Source organism: Cyprinus carpio, chromosome B23 (genome assembly GCF_018340385.1).
Source record: "Cyprinus carpio isolate SPL01 chromosome B23, ASM1834038v1, whole genome shotgun sequence".
Classification (NCBI taxonomy): Eukaryota; Metazoa; Chordata; class Actinopteri; order Cypriniformes; family Cyprinidae; genus Cyprinus; species Cyprinus carpio.
This window is the reverse complement of record NC_056619.1, coordinates 14,563,058-14,589,308: the sequence shown is the minus strand read 5'-3', so window position 1 is coordinate 14,589,308 and position 26,251 is coordinate 14,563,058. Positions and strand designations below refer to the sequence as shown.

Genomic DNA, 26,251 nt, shown 5'->3' with positions numbered 1-26,251 from the left:
CAAATTTTTAGACCAGTGGTTGTCTCAACAAATTATATAAATTTAAACAGTGTTGGGGAAAGTTACTTTTAAAAGTAATGCATTACAATAATTCAAAATATCCAAAAAAAGTAACTGAAAGTAAAGTTAGTGATCGTTAGTGAAAGTTACATTACTACTGCGTTACATGTTACATGTTTGCTTGTAATATAAATGGCGTCTGTAAAGTAGAATGCAGAAGAAAAAAAACACAAAAATCCACAAACAGAAGGAAATATAAATTCATGTCTGTATAGTAGAACACAGAGGAAGAAAGTTCAACACTCTTTAGCAATAAAAAAAGAAGAAATGTTAGTTTATCTTGTGTAATGTTTTGCTTATTAGTATGGTTGAATTGGATCATCGAAGGTCAGCAGCAAATTGGTTAATAAAATGGGATTAAATACATGAAGGATATTTGTATTATTTAACATATTTAATTATTCCAGCTTTGAGTCATATTCTTAGTTGCTTTTAACTGTTTTTATTAATTTTGTGGAAAACTAAATCAGATTTTTTTTTTTTTTTGTGAGTGCATGGGATGAATTAATGCATGTTCACTTTTATTCTAGAACTAAAGTAACATCTTACTCCTGATTTTTCTCAACAAGGGGACAGGAGATCTTTCAATCAATAAATGGCAGAAAAAAAAAGTAACTGGCGTTACTTATTTGAAAAAGTAACTCAGATATTTTTGTAAATTAAAAAGTAATGCGTTACTTTACTAGTTACTTGACATAAGTAATCTGATTATGTTACTTGCGTTACCCCAACACTGAATTTAAATGATTTAAATGATTTAAATGTATTTATATTAAAATAATGTTGATTAAAATGCAAAGGAAAACTTTTATCATATATTGAATTGAATATTGTCATGAACAAAGGGGAGTAAAAAAAAGGTTGAGAACTACTTTTTTATTATATGCAGAGATGGAACAAGGATCTATAGCCTACTATAAACATTGATTTTTTTTATACTAATTAGTGTCTTAAATAGCCATTTTTACATTGCAAAGACACTATTGAACAACTCAAACAAAAATAAAATTGCTATAACATGAGTCCTGTGTACAAACTTCAGATGAGATTATTTATTTTTTCAATAAACTATTGGGAATACAGACTATGATGCCCAAATATTTCATTTAAACTCAAGACATTTTAGCTTTTGTAGCAATAATGGCACCCTTCTTTAAAACTTAACAAGGTTTCAGAGCAGGCAAGCATGAATTTTATTATCTTTTTCTCAAAGAAATACTGTAACAGTGTCTTTTGTTACATGCACAACTGAAAAGTAGATGCCATGCCATGCTTTGTTGAAAAACTGTCTCTTGACCTGGGTGTTTCTATTTACAAGGAATTGAAAAGTCAGGCAATGAATAGTTGCAGCTGAAACAGCAGTACAATTAGAAAAGAAACACCACTGTATTAGCAACTGCTAAGTAGTCCAAACAGATCCCAATCTTAATCCCAGAAACGGATTTATTGGGCTTAATCCTGTTGATGAAAACAGAATCCCACCTGCGTTCAGACAGCCCACCGCCCCAGGTGCAGTAAACTCACTAGACAAGGCCTTTCCCCCTCTGTCTCAGTAAAGCTCTGATGAATTGATAGTGTAGGACCTCTCTGGGCAACGTGCCCGGTCTGTGGTTGGTTAATTGGTGGGGGGAATGTTTTCCCACAGAAGCCAGAATCAAATGTATAAAGGTCATGAATAATTAAAAGAGTGAATGCAAAGTGGGTTTTGTTGGTCTGAATGTCAAGCAAACTTCTCACTTCAGAAAGACTTAAATAACATTCCTTCTGTGAAAGAAAAGGGACTCAAAGTGGTACTGACATGTTATTTGATACATAGTCTTTGGTTCTCACATTTAATATTTTTCAAATATTACATGTATGATAAACCTGCTACAGTTTGTCCTCTGATTCTCTATGGAGTTCACACACTTGTAAAGGAAGGAAGAGCAGAAGGCACAAGACACAGTTTAGATCTCTGTAAATGGTGGGATAAAGAGAGATCTATTATCTTAATATCATAATGATTTAATGGCAATTCGCAAATTGGCCAGATTAGGTAATCCTACTGTCTCCATTTATAATCTTGATGCCTCTAAACATGTCCTCGGACCCCATTTGCCATTCAGCCTTTTGCTGGACAGGAGCCAACATGAGCAACTTTGTACAAATGATACATGTGGTATTTGCTGAGTTTGAAATCAAAAAAATATGTAAGTTATTTATGAATTTGTTGCAAAATTACAGTTATGCATTTGCCAGATACCATCCAAAGCAACTAACATGGTATACTTACAAGTTGACATTTACATTGTCATTTCTTGCTTTCTTTGGGAATCGAACCCATGACCTTGACTACTGCCAAGCACTACTGTTTGAGTTTCAGTTCAGGAAAGCTACAATATAGCTTTTAAAATTATAATTCATGATCTGGTTTCCTAGCATCTCTGTCTTTAGATGTCCTTGTATAATATGCAGCATGTGTTTTAAGCACTGTGCTGAAGAGACCTGTCAGACCATCACGGCTGTGTCAAATGACCAAAATGTGAATGTGTTCTGACTGCGACATTAATACCTTGAGCGGCATTCACCATGACTTGTTTCTAAGCAGCTCGAAAGAACACCCTACATATGTTCACATGATATCACAGCAGAAATCTGGCAACAGACACAATCATATGACCTTTAGTTAGAGAGTCCTCCACTGTGTCAGCTGATGGAATCTTTTCGACTGCAGGCAATACAATTCTTTGCCTTCCTCACTAAACCTGCGCCGAAACATAGCTGCCAAATGGTATGTCATTGGAAGCTGAAATAAAAGTCTACAATATACCTACAGTATATACTGTAAAAGTTTTGTACAGTCTATATAATGTATGTGTTTTGTATGTCTGATGGTTTCTTTTTTTTTTTTTTTGGTATTGTACAATTGAATGTTTTGTTAGAACTTGCAGTGTAATTGGAAAATGAAAAGAAAGGCTTTCAAGGAACTATAACGTATGTGTATACATGCATTTCTTTTATAAAGAAAATACTGTAAAATGCTGTTTGTCAATGTACCACCTACAGTAATTATGGTATTTGGTTGCAGATGTCCTTCTTGTGATGACTGTGATTACAATGTGTTTTAATTCTCTTTTCATTTCTTTTCTTTTTAGCTGTAAGTGGTTCAAAGCTGAGAAGGGTGATGTTCTATAAAATAAAAAAATTAAGAATTTTTTTTTTTAAATAAAATGTAAAAAGAAAAATACATTAAAATTTATAATATTTTGAGAGGAATATTCTATTGCAGTATATTTTAAAATTTAATTTTTCAGTAATGACAAAGCAATTTTTTAGCAACCATTAATCCGATCTTCTGGTCTGTCACATGATCTTTCACCCTAGGTGCAATGTTGCTAAATTAAAAGTAATAAAATATTCACTTTTTCCAATATGTGAACATACATATTTTTGTTGTAAAAAAATGTATTTTTTAAAAATCATATAATTTTTTACAATGTAAACACTAATAAGACCTTCATTTTAAAGCTGCCACATCACTCATTAACTTTTTGTCACTAATATGTAATTTATATGCAACTGAAGCATGGTTTTTCATGGCCAGTCATTCTTCTGGAAGACTCTGCTGTGACTTCTGCAGTTTTGCAAACCATAATAATAAATTAACTAAGAGGCTATGGTGTTCACTTTGTACACATTTGTGTGGGGGGCTGGTGGAAGATGTCAGAGAGTGAGAGAGAAAGTGCTGCGTGTATTACGTGATGTGTAACACCGTTCTATTCATAGCAAATCATAGGGCCTGTGGTGTACCGGTCTTACTCGGAAGGACACACTTCAGAGGGCATTTACTATGCCTCAGCCTACTGAAGTGGTGTGCTGCTCTTGGACTTTTGCACTTTCACGCCATTGAACAGGTACTGTACAGATTTCTGTGAGTTTAATATTAGATTTATATCATTGTTCACACCCAACAAAAATAAATGTGAACAAAAGCAGTGGTTTCTGCATACTTGGTTCCCCATGCAGTTTTTCTCAAAGACTTCTGTTTGATTGTATGCATGATTTATTTTGATACTAAAAAAAGATGGATTCATTGAAAAGATAACTTTAGTAATATTTTGTAATGCAACATATTTAAAGCTTGAAATAATTGCAATTGTAGTTTATTCAATGTTTTTGAGCTCCTTGCTTCTAAAAAAATAAGTACAGTATGTTGTTTCCCAATTTGTGGTTGAAACGTGTTTATCAGAATAAGTTTAGATTAATTAGGTGTCAAATGATACTGGTTGTGCCATTCCTATGATGGCAATAAAAACATCTAAATTTTTTGCATTCTCTCTTTTTTTGTGTATTTTTTTCACAGACTATTTATTCATGTAATTCATTGATTAATTCTTATTTTATTTGTAGATTCAGAATATCCTGCTTATCGTCCATTCACGATGGACGACTTTGAATACAGTGTGCACATCTCCGACCAAGACTGGGACTGTTTTTTTCAGGAGTGTGAGGACTGTGACCTGCTCTCTCCAGTGCTCGCTAGCCGAGAGGACTCAGGTATGAGTGACATTGATGAGATGGGCTGCCTCCTTCTAAGCAGGACCCCGGCCATGGGTACAGCATCTATAGACCCTGATCCAGACCTTCAGATTGATGACCCGCCAGACTGTGAGGCTTCACCTGTCTGTAATTACCTCAGCAAGTATGGAATATGTAGTCCAGAGCAGGTTCTCTCTGGCAGTGAGGAGGACTTGCACATTCAGACTGTCAATCTATTCTTTGAGCAGTTAAAAAGTGTCACAGAAAATCAACAGCCCTCGGAACAAAGCCACGTTATCATCCGTGGAAGTGAGAAGACAGGCCACCTAGAGGGTTTGATTGATAAGCAGGATATTCTGTCTGCAGAAACAGGCCCATCTGGTCGAAATGAGGCCAATCTTAGAGGAGAAATAACTAAACAGGGTGTAGCTCATACCTGGGGCGATATAGTCTCAGAAAAGTTATTAGAGATTACACCTGCTAATGCACAAGAAGGTGCATCAAAGTCTGACACAGAGCTAGTCATTGGAAGAAAGCTATTGACAACACCCCTAATTACAGTAAGAATGAAGCAAGAGAAACAGGGAAGATGTAGCGGTCTCAGCAAAGATCTAGAGCTTACACCTGGAACAAAGCCACCTGACAAAGAGAAGATGATAGGGGTTAATAGAAAAGATGTGATTTACCCATATCCAGCGAGACAAAACATTGATCAACTGGATGCTATAAGTAGTTCTGACTCGAAAGGTTCAACAAACGGTCAGATCCCAGTGTCACCTTCCAGAAGAAAGAGGAGGAAGAAAAAGAGAATGAGTGTTGAACCAGTAGAACAAGGACATGAGGCTCATATCCACTACCAGCAAAGTGAATCAGAGGAAGAGAGATTTATTCAGCGGGAAGAGATAAGCAACGTTCCTGCAAATGTCTGGAAGACCGAGCAACTATCATTTCAAAGATTTAAAACACCTTCAACTGCACGTAATACTGATCATTTACAGCTAAGAAACACATTTGACTTGGAGGCCTCAGATGATTTTAAGTTTTCAAAAAGCTTGCCAGTATCTTTTACCAGTAATATAGGCACCGAACTTCCAAAGCCGGAAGTTGGACGCATAAGCTTTAATACTATCTCCAAAAGCATGCATGATACATCCCTTGTAAACAATGGACAATTGAAAGCAAAGATTTGTGAGCTGTCATTATTACCCCAGATAGATAAAGTTCTAAACGTAAAAGAAAGTGGATTAAATATAAACGAATCCCTTCAATTTGATCCTGCCGTGCACTTAAGAGAGAGCAGGAATGTTATTAGAGAGACCTTATCAGCACATCTAAGTGATAATTCTGATGCGGGATGTCAAAGGAAATCCTTATTATCTCCTAGCGTTTCTATTGCTGGTGATTTAACAGAGCCTCCTTCCTCTACAGTATCTTTTAAATTGACCGAGGACAAAGATTTACCCTGTTTAGGAAATGAAATTGACTGTTCTCCGTTAAAAAATGAACAAACAATTCCAAGCAATAGTTATATAGTAGAGATTTCAGCTACTGAAGAAAGAAGCTTGTCTTTTGACAACGTTGATAGAGCAGAATCTTCTTAAAACATAAAAGTTCCATAAAACACAACTCAACACCAGGAAGAATCTCAAAAATTGAAGGCATGTATTCACGAGAACATTTCAGAATTCCAAAGCCATTTGACTTCTGAAACCATTGAAATAAACACGAATATGCCTGTAAGTGAGACAAATTATCATGTGTCTGATCATATTAATCATGGAGCAGGTGAAGGTCTTATCAAAAGTGGAAATAAAACTAGTGAGGTATTAATTGCGAATGCCTCATCCATAAAGTCAATGAATTTAGATGAATCAGAAGATAAGAGAGACATTAGTGATAATGAAGTTGCTGTTTCAGCCAGGAATGGTAGTGAACAACATTTTTGTGGAAAGTCCATCATATCTAGCAGTCCTACAGAAGGAATGCTCACTGAAGATCCTACTCAGGATGTTTCAGATTTGCCTCAAAATATGGTTGCTGAAATTAAGGACACTTCCTCCAGTGAGTTGAAAAGTGGAACCAAAGATCTAGAGAGTGTTTCCCTTGATGCTTCAAATCAACTTCCATGTCCTGTGTTTGCTATCTCCTCCTTTTGGAATGAAATGGAGAAGCTAACCATCAATGACATACTGCGTCTGCGGTTGATCAGTAATGCTCAGCACCCCAGCATTTTGACCCAGCCCGAGGATGGTAGCATAGCAGACACTACAGATGCTGCAGACTCAGGCTACTTTACACAACCTGATGACTCTAAGCTGGACCGCTTAAGTGGAGACATGTCTTACATATCTGATCTGGAAGAAGACCTGCCACAGCTTCAAAACCCATTTCCTTCTAAGCAAGAAGACGAGTTGAGTGAGTTCCCTAGCTCTTGTGGTCTGATGTGGGAGAACGATCCAGATCCAGTGATTGTGGGTGATGAAATGGTGCACATAAGTTCTGAAACCGCTCTTCCTGAACATCTCTACCCAGCAAATGCTCAGCAGTGCTTCAGAAGAATGTGTAAAAACATGTCTGTGCAGAATCTGCAAGCTTTAGATACTCAACCAATCAGACAAATCCTGAGAAATGCCTCGATGCATTCAATCCATTCAGAGGTAGAAGATGATTTTATGGATCCTTTTTACCATGTGAACACTTCAGGCTCAAAGATCTTTTCTGATGATGAAGAAGAAATAGAAAGCAGTGGTATAGCGTTTTCTGAAATAATCCAGTATTTCTTTGGTGAGGATGAGCCTGAACGTTGTGCGTCTCGTGCAGATAATATAGCTGCCTCGTACCTTGATGGTACCGGCACCTCATTGCCTGAGACCTATGACCATTTTTTCTCTGAGTTTGATTCTGGAAGTTTTTTTTTTCCAATTGTGGAAGACTCAGGTGCTGATAAAATGGTTCCCATATTTTACTGCTCCCGCTCGGCTAACAGAAACCTTCAGTTCCCAGAAGCATACGACTATTTCTTCCCTGATTCCTCTGGGAATTCAGATGAAGATGATGAGAATGACACTGCAGCTATCAAGGTAGTGACACGGTATGACTATAAGTCTCCCAACCATGATCCTGTTGACATGTACGAGCACTTCTTGTCTGAAGATGAGGGTGACTTCCTCTGGACGAACCCTCTTTCACTTAGAAAAGTTAGACGCACAGGTTTTACTGTCCCAAAAGGGAACGCATGTTCCGGGGAACTTGTCCCTGTGAGGACATTTCCCAAAGGAATCATTCAACCTATTAATGCTATGAGCCCTGATGGGAGCCCCTTTCCAGATTCCTTGCTCCTCAAGCTGGAGAACCGTATCTTCCAGCAGCTGGCTGAACAACAGAAGAACTGTATGGAGATGCAGACAGTTGTTGCTGATCCAAGTAAGAACTTCTACCATGCAGTATTTTGCGGATACACACTGAAACTGCAAATTGCACACTAACACTTTCTTGAAGGGCATAAAATAAGAAAATACATTGGTTTATCAAAATTTTCTGGAAATATTTTTTGTATTAATCAGCTCTCACCTCCTTTCTCTCAATAGCTGTTGACTAAGAGTATCTAGTCACATGTAGAGCCATGCCCTGGCTGATGGAATGGTAGTACGTGCAAATTAGTCTTCACTCTTGCTGGGCAGCTTCTCAAATCGGCCATGTGCCAGAATTTAAGAACATGTTTCACTTTAAAGTACAAGTAAAAATAGAGAAAACTCCAGGAACATCAGGACACTTACTATCATCACTTCATCAATCACTTATCATTGGGGATTCAGCGATAGATTATCATTCAATGTCGAATCACTAACTGCCTACCGATATATTATTCTATTAAATTATATTAGAATTGAACAAATGTTTTTGTTAACACTTATTGATATATAAGAATTAATACTCAGCAAGGATACATTAAATTGATCAAAAGTGTCACTAAAGACTCTTACAAATGTCTCAAGTAAATGCTTTTCTTTTGCACTTTCTATTCATCATAGAATTCAAAGAAAAATATATATTAGTTTCCACAAAAATATTAAGCAGCACAGCTGTTTTCAGCACTGATAATAATTACAAATGTTTCTTGAGTATCAAATCAGCACATTAGAATGATTTCTGAAGGATCATGTGACACTAGACTGGAATAATGGCTGCTGAAAATTCAGCTTGGCCATAAAAACAAAAAATCACATTAAAAAATAAATAAAAATACAAAATATCAATGTTTTAAAATTTTAATAATAAAAAAAAAAATTAAAAATTATATCATATCTCAAAAAAAAAATGTTGAAATTATAGTATATCTCAGAGTGAGCTGGTTTCATTTATATTGATTTCATTGATTATATATTTGAATATGTTATTGTGTACAGTTAGTTGCTTGTTTTTTTTTTTTTTTTTTTTTTTGTTTTTTTTGACCATTAAATGATGCTGAACTGTTGTTCTGATTTTGGTGCTTCTTTTCTAGGGTTGGATGCTCCATTCTTGCCTCTTAAACAGGCAGACATGTGCTTGGTTTGTATTGCTTTTGCCTCGTGGGTGCTAAAATCAACTGGTTCAGGAGCAGACACCTGGAAAGCTGGTATGTGTTTTTATTTTCCTGGTTAGGGTTAATAAAGTGAGTCATTAATTTAGTCATTTGGTTACATTTTGACAGTATTTCTTTCAAATGTTATGCTTTTCAAAGAAGAAATAGGCAGGCTAAACCTTTTCCCTGGTAATAAGCTCTCCGTCACATCAAATTTAGCAAAATTTTTATTTAAACGAAAGTTTGATTAAGTAATACAAATTATAGTAATCCATAATGACGTATATCTGTTGTTGTTGTTTTTTTATTCAGCTCTTCTCGCAAACGTCAGTGCACTCTCTGCCATACGATATCTGCGCAGATACAAGAGGGAGGAGGTCTCTGGAAAAACTCCTTTACGTCAGATAGAGCCAGCATAACTCTGTAGCACAGCACAGCCCTCAGATCTGATTTCAGTCACATCTTCCTTTTTCCATGTAATCCAAAAGGGTGATTGTGAATGTCAGACATGTGCATGCATGACTTTTTCCACCATTCTCAGTACATATTATTATGATTAACACTCTGATGTGTGTTTAATTTGCTGATGAACTCAGTTGATATACAATAGATGTTGCAAAATATCAGAAACAACTGACTTCAGGCCAGTGGCATTTCAATAACCTGCATGTAGTTTGCAATGTAGTTTGTTTATGAAATGACCAAAGCTCTTTTTCTGATTCTGAGATATTGTGGATTCACTGTTTGCAGTGAATGCTGTTGTGCGTTGTGAGGAAAGCAGCAGTATGTTGATTAAAATTTGATAATGAGATGCTTATGAAGGTGTTATGATGGAAGATGGACATGTGTGTCTAAATAAGTGTAACTGTGGAGAGATTTTAATGGAAGAGCTGATGTCTATGCACAAATAGACAGTTTATCTTGATACTATGGGGATACTGGAATTTTTGCTGGGCCAAATTATTTTGGTGTATTTATAGACCATCTAAATATTCAATCATAAGCCCATGATAATGTCACTTCATATCTGAAAACACTATTTGATTCATTCAAATTCATTCATTCAAATGTCAAGCATATGGTGCTCCCAGTTTTCAATATCATGCTGGATAAATAAATCTTATGTTTATTTGAAAGCATTTAAACGAGTTTAAAGTGTGTTTTATTTATCAGTACACCTGTATGTTAATAGTAATGATTATTTTGGCCACTAGAGGGGACTATGCAGCCAATCGTACTATGATCCAGTCTAAGGTAAGAAACCTGATTTCTTTTTTACAAATTGTAAAATTAAACATTTATTATAATTGAGGGGGATTTATATACATTTTTTTATGGAAATAGAAACTGAGATTTGTTCTAATATGCTTTTTACCCCACTGAGACATTTAACGTATATTTCTAATAGTTACCAGCAGATGGCAACAGAAGACTGAGGTGAAGGTCTCCATAAAGGCCGCGCGGACAGTCTCTCTGACGTTCATTATTCAAATTCATAATTTCCAGCACACTGTTGAAGGTTAAATTTATTAACGTTTACAGCATTTGTCACCGTCCACCTTTACTGGATTAGGGTTAAGCGGGGTAAGAAGACCCACCCACTTAAGCCTACTTTTTCTCTTGACCATAGATGGCACAACATATCATCTCAACAATAATGCTGTTTTTAATCTTGTCATTTAATTTGAAAGCAACATGCGTTATTTATTCGGTCAATTGAAACAGTTTTGACGTTGTGTAATGTTTAAATAAAAATTTTAAATAAATGAGGGATCTGTGGACACATCAGTGTTATTATTTGTGGGGTAAAAGTTATATTTATTATTTTGAAATAAAAAGTTTTGGGGTAAGATGGGCCCACGATAATTGGTACAGAAGGCTCGAATGGCATGTTATTACTAGTGTTATTTACAAAAAAAGAAAAAAAAAAACCGGAATACTTATTACAATTAATGGGGTTATTGTGTAATATTTCCATGAATTAGATGTAGATTTCAGACACCTTCACTTTCTTTAAAACAAATAGGTCAAAACTGAGTTAAATCATTAAATTTGCATTCAAATAGCAATTAACATATCTTTAAATAAAATATTGGCAATTAAATATGTACATTTTCACTGGCCTGTATATAAGTCTTAGAATAATTTTATCTTTCAAAAACTAAATTGTCAAAATAACATTTTAAATAGAATAGCAGCTTTGGTATTTTATATTAATGACATTTTTAAAAATGTATTTAAATATTAGAATAAGAATTATATCAAAAGTCATTCATACATTCTGTAAATGTTTATCCAGGGGGCTTCTTACTGCAATAGGTGACAATAACTAATATAATAATAACTCATCCTGCACATGCAAACCTTACATCTAAATATGTTACAATTTAAAAGTATAAATTTTACACTCAAAAATGTAAAAATTTCCAACACATTCATATTTAAAGTAAACAGCTGAAGCGGTGTTACAATTGTTTTATCACTGTTTATTTTTCACCAAAAAAAATGTGAAAACAGTACAGACGTCTTTTCTAATGAATAACTTTGACCTCCACAGAACAAATAGATTTTTTTAACAAAAAGTAGAAGGCCATGATGAAAGAAGTATAAATAAAATGAAAATAATAATAATCAACAATAATACAAACTTACATTTAAAACTTAAATAGAAAAAATAACATATTTACACTTGGTATGTATTAAAAAAATATGCATATAATCAATTTCCAATAGTTTGTTGGACTCACAAACTAAATGCAAAAACTCCCAAATGCTACTTTTCTTATATTCATATATACATAAATGCATCGATCATTGTAATACACTTGTTCGTACCGAAAACATACAGCAGTCTGAAACCATCACCACAAAATTAAAGGGTATTACATGTGCAAAACATGTCATAGAGCCACTGAATAAACAAACTGGAATATCCAGATACTCGGGCATGCCAGCCCTCGGTGAAAACATGCCCAGTGTGCATGTGTGGCTTAGATTAGTCTGCTATGTGTGCAAGTCCGGACGGGCATAAGCCCATTGTTCTCTTTTATGACCATCTCTGCTGTGTTGTCATAGTGCCTTGAGCTCCAAAGTAAGCTGGTGTCCGGTGTGGTAAAGGTCCAGGCAGGGACTGAATCATCCCATTATCCGGGTCAAATTCCCATATGTTATCATAGTCCATTTCCTGGTCATCTGGATCCACTGGCTGAAGGTAAGAGTCATCTGTGAGAAGCAAAAGACGATGATTAATGTCTGCAAATACTTAAAATATTTAGTTTAAATCCATGAGAATTATCATGCCTGGAAATCACAGCTGTAAATTTCCGTTTTCAAGGATTGAAAGGTACCCTATTCTTATGAAATGAACTTCCGAAACTGGGATTTAGTATGTAAAAATGTATTATTTAAATCAAAATCCACATGCCAAGTTTAAGAAGTTCGTAAACTGAGCCATCTAAATGCTTCATGCCCTAATTTAAGATCTGACATATCGTTTGCTGTGTTCTTTTCCACAGAAGGGATCTAAATGTCTTGCAGGACATTTTGTCTTGTCTTGCACTTGTGAGCTTTAAATCACCCTCGGTGGTAATTCTGTCCATTCGCTGGTCTTTCCTTCATGTGCCACCTGCAGTGCTATCATTTAAAATACCCTGGGCCTGAGCCGTCTTACACACATAAACATACACACACATGCCCCTTCATCTGCACTCTTATTTCCACTGTCATGTGCAACCATACCCCATCAAACCCGGTGTGTGTGTGTTTGTGTGTGCTGCAGAAGGTCATTCTAAAACCATCCTATTAGCTGTGCCGTGAGAGTCTGCTCTATGCACGTGTCACCATGGATTATTTCCTCCTTATGGTGTTGTGTTTAAACCTGACAAGTGAGTGTGTATACATGTGGCCTAATTAGACAATTAAGCTATTCATATATATATTTTTTTTTCGATCAGCTGATCCAGTCTATAAAACATACTGATGATCTAGGTCACCATTTCACACGCTAAACAAAACCTGTCTCCACAAAACTGGTCGTGCAACTCGCTGTGTATATCTTGCGTTTCTATTTATCTATCTACATCTGTGAAACGTACATAACATCGTGCCATTGTGGTGCAGCAACTGCCTCATAACTTTATCATGTCAAAAATTCTCACCTGGCGAGTGACTGTAAGATATCTGCTGTGCCTCCATGACAGTGTGACCTGAGAAACCTCTCTGTAAAAGACAGGAGAACAGAAGATCACATACTGTTTTGAAGCTACATACATGTAGAGCAATATTTCTGTTTTTCCTAATTATTTTTTGTCCTATTAATTCATTACAATAAACATTTTGTATATTTTTTTAAAAGTTTGAGGACAGTACGATTTTTTTATTCAGCATAGGGGGAAATAAGCAAAAACATTAAGAAATCTTACCAACCACAAACTTTTGAACAGTAGTGTACATTGAAAAATACAATTCAAATGTACAATGACTTAACAAAAATTAATTTTGATATTTTTTGGGGGGGGATAAAGTCAAAAATGTCTGGGTGATACAACTATCCTGATATCATAATATAGCAAAAAGCCTCATTTAAAAAAATAAAAGTCTTGAAATCTACTACCATCCCATTACCTGAGAGACGGGTTTGTGTTCTGGCTGTCGGTTTGGGGTAGGTAGTAACTTCAGTTTGGAAACGGCCTGGGCTCTGGGACTGCTGACCAGCTCGTGCTCCAAGTCCTGGCCGTGTCTGATTTTCCGCCCAAGAGGAGGAGTGCGGAGTTGGAAGGAGGGAGGAAGGAGAGGAGGATACGACTGCTCCATGGAGCCCCGAGAAGAGTGCTGTGTAGCAGAAAAATATACACTTCATGAGATTTGCACTCACTCAAAAGGGTGATTAAAAAAATAGCATTGTGAACTAAACCTGATGCACTCTGCTGATTAAAGGATTTAGACCTAAACCAGTTATGTAATCCAGGTTTGAAAAACCAACAAGTGTAAACCTGCATTCCATGTAGAAATATTGTCTCAAATGTGCAAGTTAGAAGGGATCACACTTTGTCTCATTCGCTCAGCAGCCTTTTTCATTATGCATCTGGATGGATCAATAAGTAATGTAGGCTATGGGGACTTTCCATGGCCTTAGCTCGTCAAATCAGCGCCCCTGCTTTCGGGGGTGTTTGGTCACCACGGTGTCAAGTGTGAGAGCGGATCTGATATCCTGACCCACTTACCGACGCATGTGCAGAGCTCTCCTCCAGAGGGTACATACTGGGGGTGCTGGGGTCGTCATAAAGGGGCGAGAGAGGTTTGCTGTGGCCGATCAATTCTGAGTGGCGGTGTGAGACTAAGAGATGGTGTTTGACGTTTGTCTGCGGCGTGCTCCAGCTGTTTGACTGAATAGAGACAGATGGAAAAATATAAGTGATACTTGTTTTTATGCATTCCATTTCCCCCAGAAACCAAAATTCAAAACTGATGCAAATAATGCAAATGTCACCTGTCTTCAAAGTGAAAAAAACTGTTCTAAGTAGGGCATCAGATTATAGTCATGCTCTGCTACCTTGACTAGCGGGGCCTTCTTGATGCGTTGAACAGGGCCATTGCAGTGCACCGAACTGTACGGCGTGCTGTAAACCGGTGACATGGGCCCCTCTGAAGCGAGATAGGATGTCTGTGGAGGGGGGGAGTAGTGGAGTGAAACAGGATGGTGGTCAGGGACCGGTCGAACACGAGAGGAGAAGCTGCTGCTCCTGCTGCCCAGGTGAGCTGAGTACTGTGTGTCTGAAGAGTTAGGCCTGCTGGAAATGAACTGTACCAACACAACACAGAAACGGATTAACTGGACTGTTTTCACATTCAAACTTTGTACTCTGTTCGACAACTTTCTACTATCCAATCAATAAAATCTAGTGCTAAAAATTTAAATTTTTCTGTTTCAGTCAAAAATATTTAGCTTTAAAACAATGTGCTGCGAATCGCAGTTCATATTGACTAAGAGGAGTAAAAATGTTGTTGCAGCTTGTCACATTGTGGTTGAACATCAACACATGCTTCTATTAAGTAAATTGTTGGGTTGTGTTTGTGTAAGTCTCAAATGTGATTTACTCTCAGATGTGAGGTTTTTTTTAAGTTCTTTTAAAGCGTTTTTAAGAGTTTGAATAACTAGAATAAAGAAAATTTTATGGATACTTTAGGAGGATACTTGATAAATAGTGTTTAGTACTAATCCACAAGAATCTTGTAGGTGGTAACATGAAGGAAATGGATTGCACACGTTAATTATTAACAGCCCAACTGAAACACTGCTGATCTTGTTCACAACCACATGTGCTTCTCCTCCAAAATAAACATGAAAGTCATTCTTATGAATAATGCCCCATATTTTCAATCTGTGGATAACCACTGCATAACCCAATTTCATACTAGATATGAAATCAAACTGTGCAAGAGCAGTTCACCTGGAAACATAGGAAAACCTATTGCGGATGGGCAAATATGTTCACAGCTTGATGTTAATTGGTTTGGGTTGTTGAGATAGACACTTACACAGAGAGGCTCAGCATAACCAGGGGAAATAGTGTTGTCATCCGCACTGGGTAGCTGGAGCTCATGGGATCTGCGTTTGTCCTGGGACTGTCTTAGTGGGTCGGTAGCTCCATGGCTGGTGCCGCTCCACCTGTCAAACTCTGGAGCCTGAGAGTAATGGAGGAGAAAGTGAATATCTCAAAGCATTTACACTCAGTATCTAAGATATTCAACACCATGTCCAAGATGGAAGTGATCGCTCACCTGTTTCTGTGTTGGAGTGTAAATGATGTCATAGATAGGGGCAGGAGGGCTGAGAATGGGGACGTCAGCACTTTTGAAATTCTGGATCCAGTCATTGAACTCGCTCTTGTCCAGACAGGACACGATGATGGGGTTTATCAACTTCCCTAACAACAAAACCCACAAGAGTTAGAGTCACATGCATCTGTGCAGAAACAGGGCACAGCATGATAGGAAACCAGTCAGAGTTTACACTCATCTTTATGGCACATATCAGATCTTTGCCAAGAACTATAACATCCGGCAACTGAAGTTTGACTTGTTAACTCACCCTCAATCATAAATGTGTTGGGCTTGATGTCCTGGCAGGGAGTTGTAACTGTGATCATGTTCAGAGGAAGTTTGCCCTGCAATTGCAAAAACATTCAAGATTATTTTCCTCACTGGATTATGTAATGTTACAGCTGTATTCATTTGTGCAGATGAAATTATTTTGAGATACCTTGTAAAAGAGGCCATCACTCTCTTCTGACAGAATTATGAGATAGTTGGGATACAACACCAGCAGACGGTCATACTGCTCCTGCAGCCAAACAGAGGAATTGAATCAAATTCACTATTGCTTATATAGGCATACACTACAGTAAAATAGGCAATAAGCTAATATTGAGTAACTTGTTTTAGTCACTTTATGGTCCACCAACAAACTATTTCCAAATAAGCAGAGCTGGTGTGGTTCTGTAAGCAAGTTGTGTCCCCAAACGTTTCAGAGTTTTTGAACAAATCGATCGAAAGACCAATTAAATGACTCACTCATTAACTTGCTTCCTTCCCAAGTAAATCAGTGTTTGAACAAATCATGAGAGTGAATGATTCATAGCGATGGGAGAAATTAAGCTCTTCGAAAATCTGAATCAAAATGATTCTTTTGATTTGAAGCGCTGAAAAAATGCAACCTAGCATTACCTGCTGGTCAAAACGGTGTAAATGCAACAAGCTCAACCTTTTACAAACCAATTATAACTGCTTTTATGAAAGTGCAATCTATTAAATGTAATCTACAAATCATTAAATATCATTATATATGAAGTGTATGTACAATGTGTGTTCATTTATTAAAGGGCTTGGTTACTTGGCTAATTAGACCAATTAAAAACACTGTTCCTTTTTTAATCATAAGCATTTTATGGAAATTCAGTAAAACTGAACTAATATTATATAACTAACAAGAGATTAAATTAAAATCATAGACCCTATAGTTTACCAGTAATAGCCCTTTAGCTGAACCATAAGATTTCTAACAGTTTCGAAACAGTATGACTCGAAACAGAATGATTCGAAACAAAAGACTGACAAAGGCTTTGAAGAATTGTTTCGAAAGTGCTAATCACGCACAGCTTGTCTGGAACACGCAAATACGGACAAGCGGAGTGAAACAAACAGTGCTATTGGAGCAGAATATCTAAGAGGCTGACCAGAACTTTGCATAGCAGTGTGTGAAGCACAAATTTCCCAGAGGTCTTGCTCCGACCACGAGTGTGTGTTTTAACTCAGGGTGTGTTCAAAGACAGCTGTTGGGTGAGTCAAGTCAAGTGTGTGAGGCAAGCAACTGGTTTACACACCCTTTTTCACAAGCAGATCCTCTCCGCTCTCACAGTACACTTAAGAAGGACTATCAGTTGCTCACTCTCCGGGAAAGTTTTAGATATTTAGCCACAAGTACACCGGATATTGGGTTACACTACAGTCCCCATAGTATGAACTGGCGTGCTTTGTGTTTGTATGCTGTCAGTTCAAGGAGACTTGCAGAAACCAGGCAGACTCTGACTAATGAGGGTAGTGTGAAAGTGGCCAAGCCAAAACAGACCCTAAGTGTAAACTGAGGTTGCTTTGCACCTCTTAAGAAAGCATGGGAGTGAATTTAGACCCTCCTCATGCTAAGACCAAACAATTAATTCAAAGGCTTCTCAGAGTGAACGTCATTCTCAGTTGCGTAATGCTAATGCGCAAGTGTTCAAGTGAACTTCACTGTAACTGTATTTCCTTATATTTTGAGTAATAAATAAAATTTCATCTTTGGTGTATAATGTATGCTATTGTTTTATGCCATTATATTTATGCAAATATATTTATATATTTTTTTGTTTCCCATTTTTTTAAGGTTGTATAGATAATCAAACCAAAACAAAGGGCAAGATGATGAGAACATCCTGGAGAGCTCTTACCTGACAAGGCATGTGTTGCAGCCTGACTTTCGTGACGTAAGTGATAGACCCTAGACTCTCTCGTTGCGAGCCCTCCCACTCATAAATGGGCTCTTTACTGATGGAGTTCCTCAACTCCTCCTTTCCCACTTTGGTCTCTTCTGAGCACTGCACCTTTGGAGGCAATATTGGGTTTAAATCCATGTTCAAAAGTAAAAACTGACATGACATGTCTTATGATATGGGAAAGATAAGGGAGTGTCATCCGCATTGGGGATTTCAAAGAAATCCATTGCTTCTCGATTGCTAGTCCCTGCCAATTATGGGATGCGGATGTTTGGCTCAGTGAGCTCACTTGCTGCAATAGCATGTGTCAGAACAGGAAAGAAAACATGTCTTTTATAAAATCCAGCTAAGGTGACCACAAAAGAAACCACTCCCTTATTCAATCCCAGAGGACAATGGCCAACATTAGTCACTCTGACCTGAATTAACACTTTTTTTTTTTTACATGTTTATTGTCTTATACTTCAGTTTGGCAGCTAGCAAATACAGGTAATTCTGATTAAATGTAGATTTTCCAGTACCTTAATTCTTGTGTATGTCTCTGGTACAATTGCACTGCCACCATTGGCCTCAATTTGTTCTTTCAAAAGCCCAAACCAGTTGTTCATCTCCTCTTCTGTCGAGCAGTACACGATGATAGGATTTAAGCTGACCCCTACAAAGGCCAAAGACAAGGGGTCAGAGGTTAGGTCAGATGACTACAACCAGTGACCATCTGGATCTCTTTAAAACCTGCAACAGGTTGCTGAATATTTTGGTGAATCTCTTGTTTTTAAGTATAGATGCATTCGTCCAGATACTGTTGCCCTGTTTCATGTCACTGTTGACACTTCTGACCCTGAGAGCAAATAATCTGTTTCAAGCGCTCTTAACATTACAACATGCCATGCATTTGCAGTAAACCAGTCGTCCCTTCTTGAAAACAGCTATTCTGAAAGTATGCATCAAACCTGGAATCTCCCTTTTATCAGACCCACATTCCAACCATTATCAGTGTAGATATCAGCCACTCTGACCTGCCCTGTACAGTCATTTCCAGTTAGGTGTGATGTGTTTTTAGTAGAGGCACGTGTTCATGTGCAAGACTTGGTCATTTTTCCCCCCAGAATACATATTTAGTCAGGACTGGAAATGCTGCTGTGTGCCTCATAGATTTCCAAATCTCACCACCAACATAAAACAAAAACATCACAATCCAAAAATAAAAAAACAGTAGTGAGTCCTGTCTGATATAATGTTGTGGCAAATAAGAAGATTTATTCACTAATTTGAAGAGTGGGAATTAACATCACATAACGGTTAAGCTTTAATTATTTTTCAATCAATCACGGCCACATTGACTCATCTTCCGAGAACATTAATCATAGTTTGAAGCTTTTCGTTGATTGCTCAGTGTGACAAAGCAATAAAGTCAATATTTTCTTATGTGGTATATTCTCATAAAAATTTTATGAGCAAACTTGTGTGTTCAGGTCCAGTGCTCTGGAATGTGGAGTACTTTAACTGTGAAGGAGAGGTGAAGAGGGAAAGGGCCCTCGTAGCTCCACAGCTGAGCGAGTTCAGGCGCACCTGTCGTATAACAAGTGGGGGTCGAGGACAATTTATCTCTCTTCTGACTAGTGGCAAATGGAGGAGGGTTTGCTTTGTGTTAGTGCTTTTGAACCTCTGGAATGTCCAGATATGGGAAGTGGTTTTGCGCCTGCATAGTGCGGCTTTACAATGTATGCCTCACCCGTCTTTTGTTTTCTGGTTATTTTAGAGTCACAAATTCCACTCTTAAATATATCACTGAGAATGGGTTTAGAATTAAAGAAAGACCTAGAGAAACACAAAACTTTGTATTGGGCAATTTTATGTATAACTAAATCTCCCCATCACTTTATCTTTTTGTTTCATGCCTACCTTTTCCTGTTTGTTCAACCCTAGATTATCAAGCACACTCACCGTTTATCTGGAATGCAAATTCCTGCAGATCACCAAAGCTGTTTCTGTTCTCCACCTTGCAAATTGTGAGCTCTTTGAGAGGAAGCGTTCCCTGTATAACAAAAATAAATCATAGTGAGTTTAGTAGTCTGACTTTATAGTGAATTAAATAAACATCTTAATATAGAGAGCCATTAGAAAATCTACATTGGAAATATGGGATTCAAAATTATTTATATACTTATTTAATTTTTAAAACAGTAAAAAAATAAAAAAATAAAACTATTTGACAATAAAATTACATTTTATATTATATAATAACATTTTATATATATGAATAATTTTAATTTAAAACTTGGAAAGATTAGAAAGTTTTAGGATTTTATTTTAATTTAATTAAAAAAATAAATGTTACATTGTTATGAAAATTATGACACTTTAGATGTCTGTCACTTTGACACATTCAGTATTGCACAATACTCTTTACCGTCGCCTTCCAGTGACTCAAGTTAATGAATACAGACATAATAATACAGGTCATAACAGATAGAGCAAATTTTATGATTGAAGACAACTTAGTGTGGCACTTTTGGCATGGAGAGGTGACACATTTTACATTATCATAAAGCTTAGAAAATCTGTGATATCCGTTTCCGTTACTGCATGACTCAAACGACAGTTCGTGCCTAAGGCAGTGACACAAGCATGGACATTGTATAAGTATATGGAGCTCCTTTACATTTCGGCCTGTGGAATGCATTGTTTATTGTGTGTAACAAAATAAGTACAGTAGGTGCATCTTTTACCTGGTATGTGAGTCCAGTTGTGTTGTTGGAGACAAAATGAAGATGGGTTTGGAACAGGTCCAGATAGCAGTCATGCACATCCTGAAAGAACAGACACATTCCATCAGCTCAGCATCGACACAATCAGAGGATCATTCTGGGTAATGCTGCTTTATAGGTTTGAATTCAACAACACAGGCGGATTAAAAGATCTCACTCTCCCATAGTCTGAATAGCAAGATTTTCAAAGGTCATGTTGAAGGCAAACTCCAAACAAGATGCAACATTTCACCCAGACAATATACATTTTTTTTTTTTTTTTTTTAAATAGACATGGCATTAATATGTGGTAAATGTAGCAATCTTGTTCACAATCCCAGGAATGAATGGTTAAATCATCCTGTGTAAATCAAGTCTCTGTGAATACTTTCTGAGAAGTGTTTGTTTGCTTTAAAGACTTATCCCGAACAGCTGATTTCCTTTCATCTGATCTAGGTCTTTACCACATGTTACAGAATATGCCATTATCACAAATACTGTTAGGTAACATTTCCTTTCAACCGCTGTACAGTATGTTCCCCTTTGACCTCACCCTGTGTTGGGTTATTTTTCTTCCCTCACCTTCACACTCTTTTTTTTTCCCAGTATGACTACATGTTATCAAACCAAAGAGATTCCCACGCTTCAGAGCCAATGTGTAATATATCAGTAGTTTGATCAGTGCGCTCTGCCCCAGGTAAACTCTGCAACTCTGAGCCATTTCACAACACCTCACATCCTTGCGTGTTCCGACACGGCCTAAACTCCCCAAACCGAGTTGCATCAATTAATCAGTAAATGCACGTACGTCATTCCCACAGTGCTTCATACAACCACCATGTGACATCTTGTATTTTCCACCTGTTTGTTATGCATTACCTCATAGAGAGTGAGTAAGTGACAGTCACGGCTGCTTAGACCACCTTAATCATCATTTGAAAGTCTGTTTTGAAAGGTTTATTGAATGATTATTCTTGACGACTGCGTGTTTGTTTTGGAGTTTGATTGGATATGTGTTTTAGATGCGAGTTGGTGTGTCTTACCTGGCAGTGCAGGAAGCGGAAGCGGACTTTGGAGCTGTGGATCATTCTGCCGTAGTTCTTTACGTTGATGCTGCTCTTTTTCCATCCACTAGCTGGGTCGTAGGGGAACGGAGGGTCCCATTTGATGTTCTCGATCGCCTCAAGATCTTTGGGTGACATTTCCTATGTCAACACAGTGTTAAAAGTTAGTTCCTTTTCTCAGTAACATCTGATATGCAAATATGTACTCCTTAAATGTGAAAGCCTAGCTAATAGGGAATGTTTTCAAAACTTTGTCTAATGTTCTTTAACGGTTTTCTCAAAGTTGCAAGCAAAATATGTACTTAGAATGTTTTTAAGTTAACAGCTTGAAAAATATTCACAAAATGTTAGCATCAATATATTATCTATATGTTTACATTCTAAGATTGTTGTCGTAAGTTATGACAACACTATTTTCAAATATTCTGTGAACATTCAAAGCTTCCAATTTTGAATAAAGACTCTTAGAACATAGACTTGTTTTCTGGTAACATTCTACAAACATTTTTATGTTACTTTTTTCATTCTACAAACATGTTTACATTTTGTTAACCGTTAGTATAACAAAAGAAAACTTTCTTAAAACAAAAAAATGACGTTTTGAACCTTTTGGAAGCAATATTTTCATAAATTAAGCAAATTTTAGGAAAACGTTCTTAGAACAATGTCTGCTAATGTTTTCCGAAATGTTAGTATAACAAAAGAAAAACTTTTTTAAAACACAAGAAATTGACGTTTTGAAACTTCGCAACTTTTGGAAAATTTAAGAACTTTTTGTAATTTAAGAAAAATCTTAGTAAAAGAATCTTAGAACATTATCTGGTAACATTTCCAAAGTGTTAGCACAACCAAGGAAAAATTGTCTCAAAACATACAAAAAAATGTGATGTTTTGAACATTCACAGAACTTTTCATTTATTGATTTATTGAGAAGGTTAGAAAATCATTCGCTAGAAGGTTCCTCACCTTTCTTGGTGTTACGGTGCAGAGAATGTTGATGATGCTATTAGACTTCTCCTGACCCTCCTGTGGGTACTTTTTCCGGAACAAACGGCTGCTGCTCAGAAAACAGTGCACAGAAAAAGACCCTAGTTAGTCAAGTATAGGGTTGTGCAATAAGAAAAAATGAATGCAACCCCACACGGGGTTATCTTGACTCAGGATGATCAGTTAATCATGCTGAGTCAGGGTCAGTCTGTCTGTGAAGACTCTGGTGCTCAGTGTCCCACACGAAGGATTGCATCACCATTACACATGCCCATTCTTCCTTAGCTTGCACTAGTCAACATATCAGTTTTACATTTCTGTCTGCACCATTTAAAGAGAAAAAACAATAAAGCTTGTGTTACAAACCACAATGCCCCACTCATGAAATGTCTTTTGTTACCCATGACCCCCATTTATAATCATTAGCGTCAGATCTATATAATCAAGTCCTTCCTGCCCAACGATAAGCTAAGGAAGTCAAAGTCAGCGAGGAGATCATCCTCAGCAAGAGACACATCCTCAGTGACTCCCATGTTTTTCTTCTCTCTCTTTGTCAATCTGTCTCTGCTTTGAATGCAATTAGCATAACAACACTGTGCTCATTCATGCAGACAATAATGGGAAGTATCAGTGATTTACTAGGGCTCAGTGATGAACGTGTTTGGCATCCGGAGAATTCATCTGGGAGAAGAATGCAGGTTGTAGGCAGTTACACAGAACATGCTTGTAAAAGTGATGAAGGTTTGACAGCGACAACTTTGTAAATTTACGTAACTATTTCCAGCGGATCACCTTTTGTTTTCATCAAAAATGCAACCATTCAGTGGAGATATTTTAAATCTGATAGGGGTCCTGGGTTTTAAAGGGTCCGGGGTCCCGCTACACTGCACTCTGATCTGATATGTTCACAGTAAAAATACAAAGACTTTTTATGCTCTCAGACTCTGAACACTAACTGAACCCAGTAACTTACATTCAGAGCACATGCAAACCAGACATAACTGACAAACAGTCTGATTTTAAATAGGCCAACTGTCTATTTTATTGACAGGAAGTCAGAAGAGTTGTCCGAATTGGACAGCAGTAAATTACATGGATCGCTGTCGCTAGCAGTGCAAGCACAATAGGATTACTTTCTATGCAGGATAAACCCAATTCTCTCAAAAAAAACACAAAACCTGAGAAGTCTACCCTTCCCTGAAGGCTGCACTGGAAACAGAAATAGATCTAACTTCATTACACTAGTGAATTCTGTCAGCAGATGAATGTATCAGTCAGTGTGAAGTGAGATCCTGACGCTGAGCTAATGAGATTTACAGACAGCATCATTACACCGCTAAATTCAAATCACTAACCCATGTTCATCATTTTTCAATTAGTATTTTTGCCTTGTTTTCCATTCAAATATCATCATATATTAATAAACCTTTTAAGCAGCAAAATGGCAAAAGCTGTTTTTACCCGACTGGCAAATTTTCCTTCTTTTATATTAAAAAAATATACAATTTAAATAATATTTTAAGTAAATTAAAATAATAATAATAACTGTAATAATAAATATTTCCAAATTAAGAATGCTAGTGGGGAGAGGAGAAAAAAATTCAAAATATATTTTTTGAAAGCAAACCTTATAAATTAATATCTTATACATTTTAAAATAAAATGTTGTTGTTGTTGTTGTAAATAAAACATTAAATAGAATAGATACTATTTAGGGTTTTTTTCTGGTTTAAAATGTAATGTTTCATTAAATGCGTTATGTCCAGTTTGTGTGTATTTGTGAAATTTATCAGACAATAGTTTCTACGATTGTTTTAAATGTACACAAGTTTGCTTCTCAAGTAAATGTATCTGGTTTTAATGATGATTAGACATTTCTACTATAAATATATATATATATATATATTGATGTTTGAGCTAATATTCTTATTTATTTTCCAAACCTCTGGCATTTCAATTTAATCCAACCTCAAAACATTTCATGACATCCCTCTTGTTTGCATGACATGTCTTCATACTTTTAAAGCTTGATAGTTTTAAGGTAGTTTCTCGTGGTTCTTACCTGTTCCTCCGTATGAAGCTCTTGCTGGAGAACCTGAAGTTGTGTTGGGGGACGCATGACATACTACTCCCCATGTTGCTCCTGGGACAGTGTGTGTATCTCCTTGATGAGAGAGTGCTGGTGTATCTGCCTGCAAGATCAATATAGTTTAGTGATCCCTGTTGTAATCCAACCTCCCTGGAGTGAGTGAGTGTGTGTCTGTTCACCGGAGAGACGAGACTGATACTGAAGCAGCAGACAGGCGAGAGGGGAGTGTATGAGAGAGGGAGTGTGTCAGTGGGTGGAGAGAAAGTGAGGTGTGTGTGGGCAGAGTGAAGGAGGGGGACGAAGACGGGGGGACCAGAGCAATGAAGTTCACACCTTCTGCGTGAGATCCCTTCACTAAATAAAGCCTAAATGACAAAGGGGAACGTGTAGTTTTTCACACCTTTTAGTGGGCAAATGGCACTGATTTGAATGTTTGTACACTCTGATGAAAGAGTATTAAAGTCTGAATGGAGCCTGCTGGTGTCACTTAAGAGGTCACCACAAACATGTCTGGACAAGGGCATGCTCTGAATACTACAGCCTGATTATATTATTCACCAAAATAATTAATATATTTAAGATGTCTGGAAATCTGCATAATGAAAAAGTTCTAGAACACTTAAAAATCACTTAATGTCCACAATTTTCTTGTATTTGATTTGTGTTTATTATTGATATTTTTTTCTTACTCTTCCTGTCAGTGTTTTTGTTTTATAACAATAATATTAATAATTAAAAAAATTAGTGAGGTTAAAAAATGCTAATTGGGTAAGAAAAAAATGAAACGTAACAGAAATATTCTCTGCCATCTTATAATGTCTTAAACAATTTTTTTTTTCTCATTCTTGTTTTAAAGATGTTTAGACAGAAATATGTTATGCTCAGTTTTCTTATATTTTTTTTTTTTTTGTATATTGTTGTGTGTGTTTATGGTTTTATTACCATTCCTGCCAGTATTTTATTTTGTTAATAATATTTTTTATATTTAATATTTTTATATAATAATAATGATATTATAATTTATTATTTATAAGTATTTATAGTTTATTATTAATATGATTTTATTGCTATTACTGTATTTAGGTTTTATTTTATTATGTATAAGTATGTATGTATATATATATATATATATATATATATATATATATATATATATATATATATATATATATATATATATATATATACAAAATAAA

General features: G+C 36.5%; 2 protein-coding genes across 2 annotated transcripts; one reads left to right on the top strand and one right to left on the bottom strand.

Annotated features, from left to right (window-relative positions):
- Positions 1 to 3,800: 3,800 nt before the first annotated feature.
- On the top strand, positions 3,801 to 10,276 carry LOC109070409. Its single transcript, XM_019086976.2, has 4 exons — positions 3,801 to 3,953; positions 4,450 to 8,001; positions 9,080 to 9,193; positions 9,452 to 10,276. Exons 2-4 carry the CDS (start codon positions 6,309 to 6,311, stop codon positions 9,556 to 9,558), a joined length of 1,914 nt encoding a protein of 637 aa, XP_018942521.2. The 5' UTR covers positions 3,801 to 3,953; positions 4,450 to 6,308; the 3' UTR covers positions 9,559 to 10,276.
- A 1,328-nt stretch (positions 10,277 to 11,604) lies between these two features.
- LOC109070411 (probable pleckstrin homology domain-containing family N member 1) lies at positions 11,605 to 25,299 on the bottom strand. The gene is made up of 16 exons (XM_019086979.2): positions 25,029 to 25,299; positions 22,946 to 23,036; positions 21,959 to 22,120; positions 20,898 to 20,978; positions 20,113 to 20,203; positions 18,690 to 18,823; positions 18,124 to 18,276; positions 16,401 to 16,481; positions 16,230 to 16,305; positions 15,920 to 16,065; positions 15,677 to 15,823; positions 14,691 to 14,939; positions 14,362 to 14,523; positions 13,763 to 13,969; positions 13,297 to 13,357; positions 11,605 to 12,361 (listed from the first exon to the last, which is right to left on the bottom strand). The coding sequence occupies exons 1-16, from the start codon at positions 25,100 to 25,102 to the stop codon at positions 12,186 to 12,188; spliced, it is 2,091 nt and encodes a 696-aa protein (XP_018942524.1). The 5' UTR covers positions 25,103 to 25,299; the 3' UTR covers positions 11,605 to 12,185.
- Between the last annotated feature and the right edge of the window lie 952 nt (positions 25,300 to 26,251).

What these genes read in the sequence shown, in the direction of transcription:
- LOC109070409 (XM_019086976.2), top strand. Translation starts at nt 6,309, where the DNA reads ATGCCTGTAAGTGAGACAAATTATCATGTGTCTGATCATATTAATCAT. An exon ending in GACAGTTGTTGCTGATCCAA is followed by an intron (nt 8,002 to 9,079) that starts GTAAGAACTTCT and finishes CTTCTTTTCTAG; the next exon opens with GGTTGGATGCTCCATTCTTG. An exon ending in AGCAGACACCTGGAAAGCTG is followed by an intron (nt 9,194 to 9,451) that starts GTATGTGTTTTT and finishes TTTTTTATTCAG; the next exon opens with CTCTTCTCGCAAACGTCAGT.
- LOC109070411 (XM_019086979.2), bottom strand. Translation starts at nt 25,102, where the DNA reads ATGGGGAGTAGTATGTCATGCGTCCCCCAACACAACTTCAGGTTCTCC. An exon ending in TGCAACACATGCCTTGTCAG is followed by an intron (nt 16,482 to 18,123) that starts GTAAGAGCTCTC and finishes GTTTGGCTGCAG; the next exon opens with GAGCAGTATGACCGTCTGCT. An exon ending in ACACTCCAACACAGAAACAG is followed by an intron (nt 15,824 to 15,919) that starts GTGAGCGATCAC and finishes CATTACTCTCAG; the next exon opens with GCTCCAGAGTTTGACAGGTG.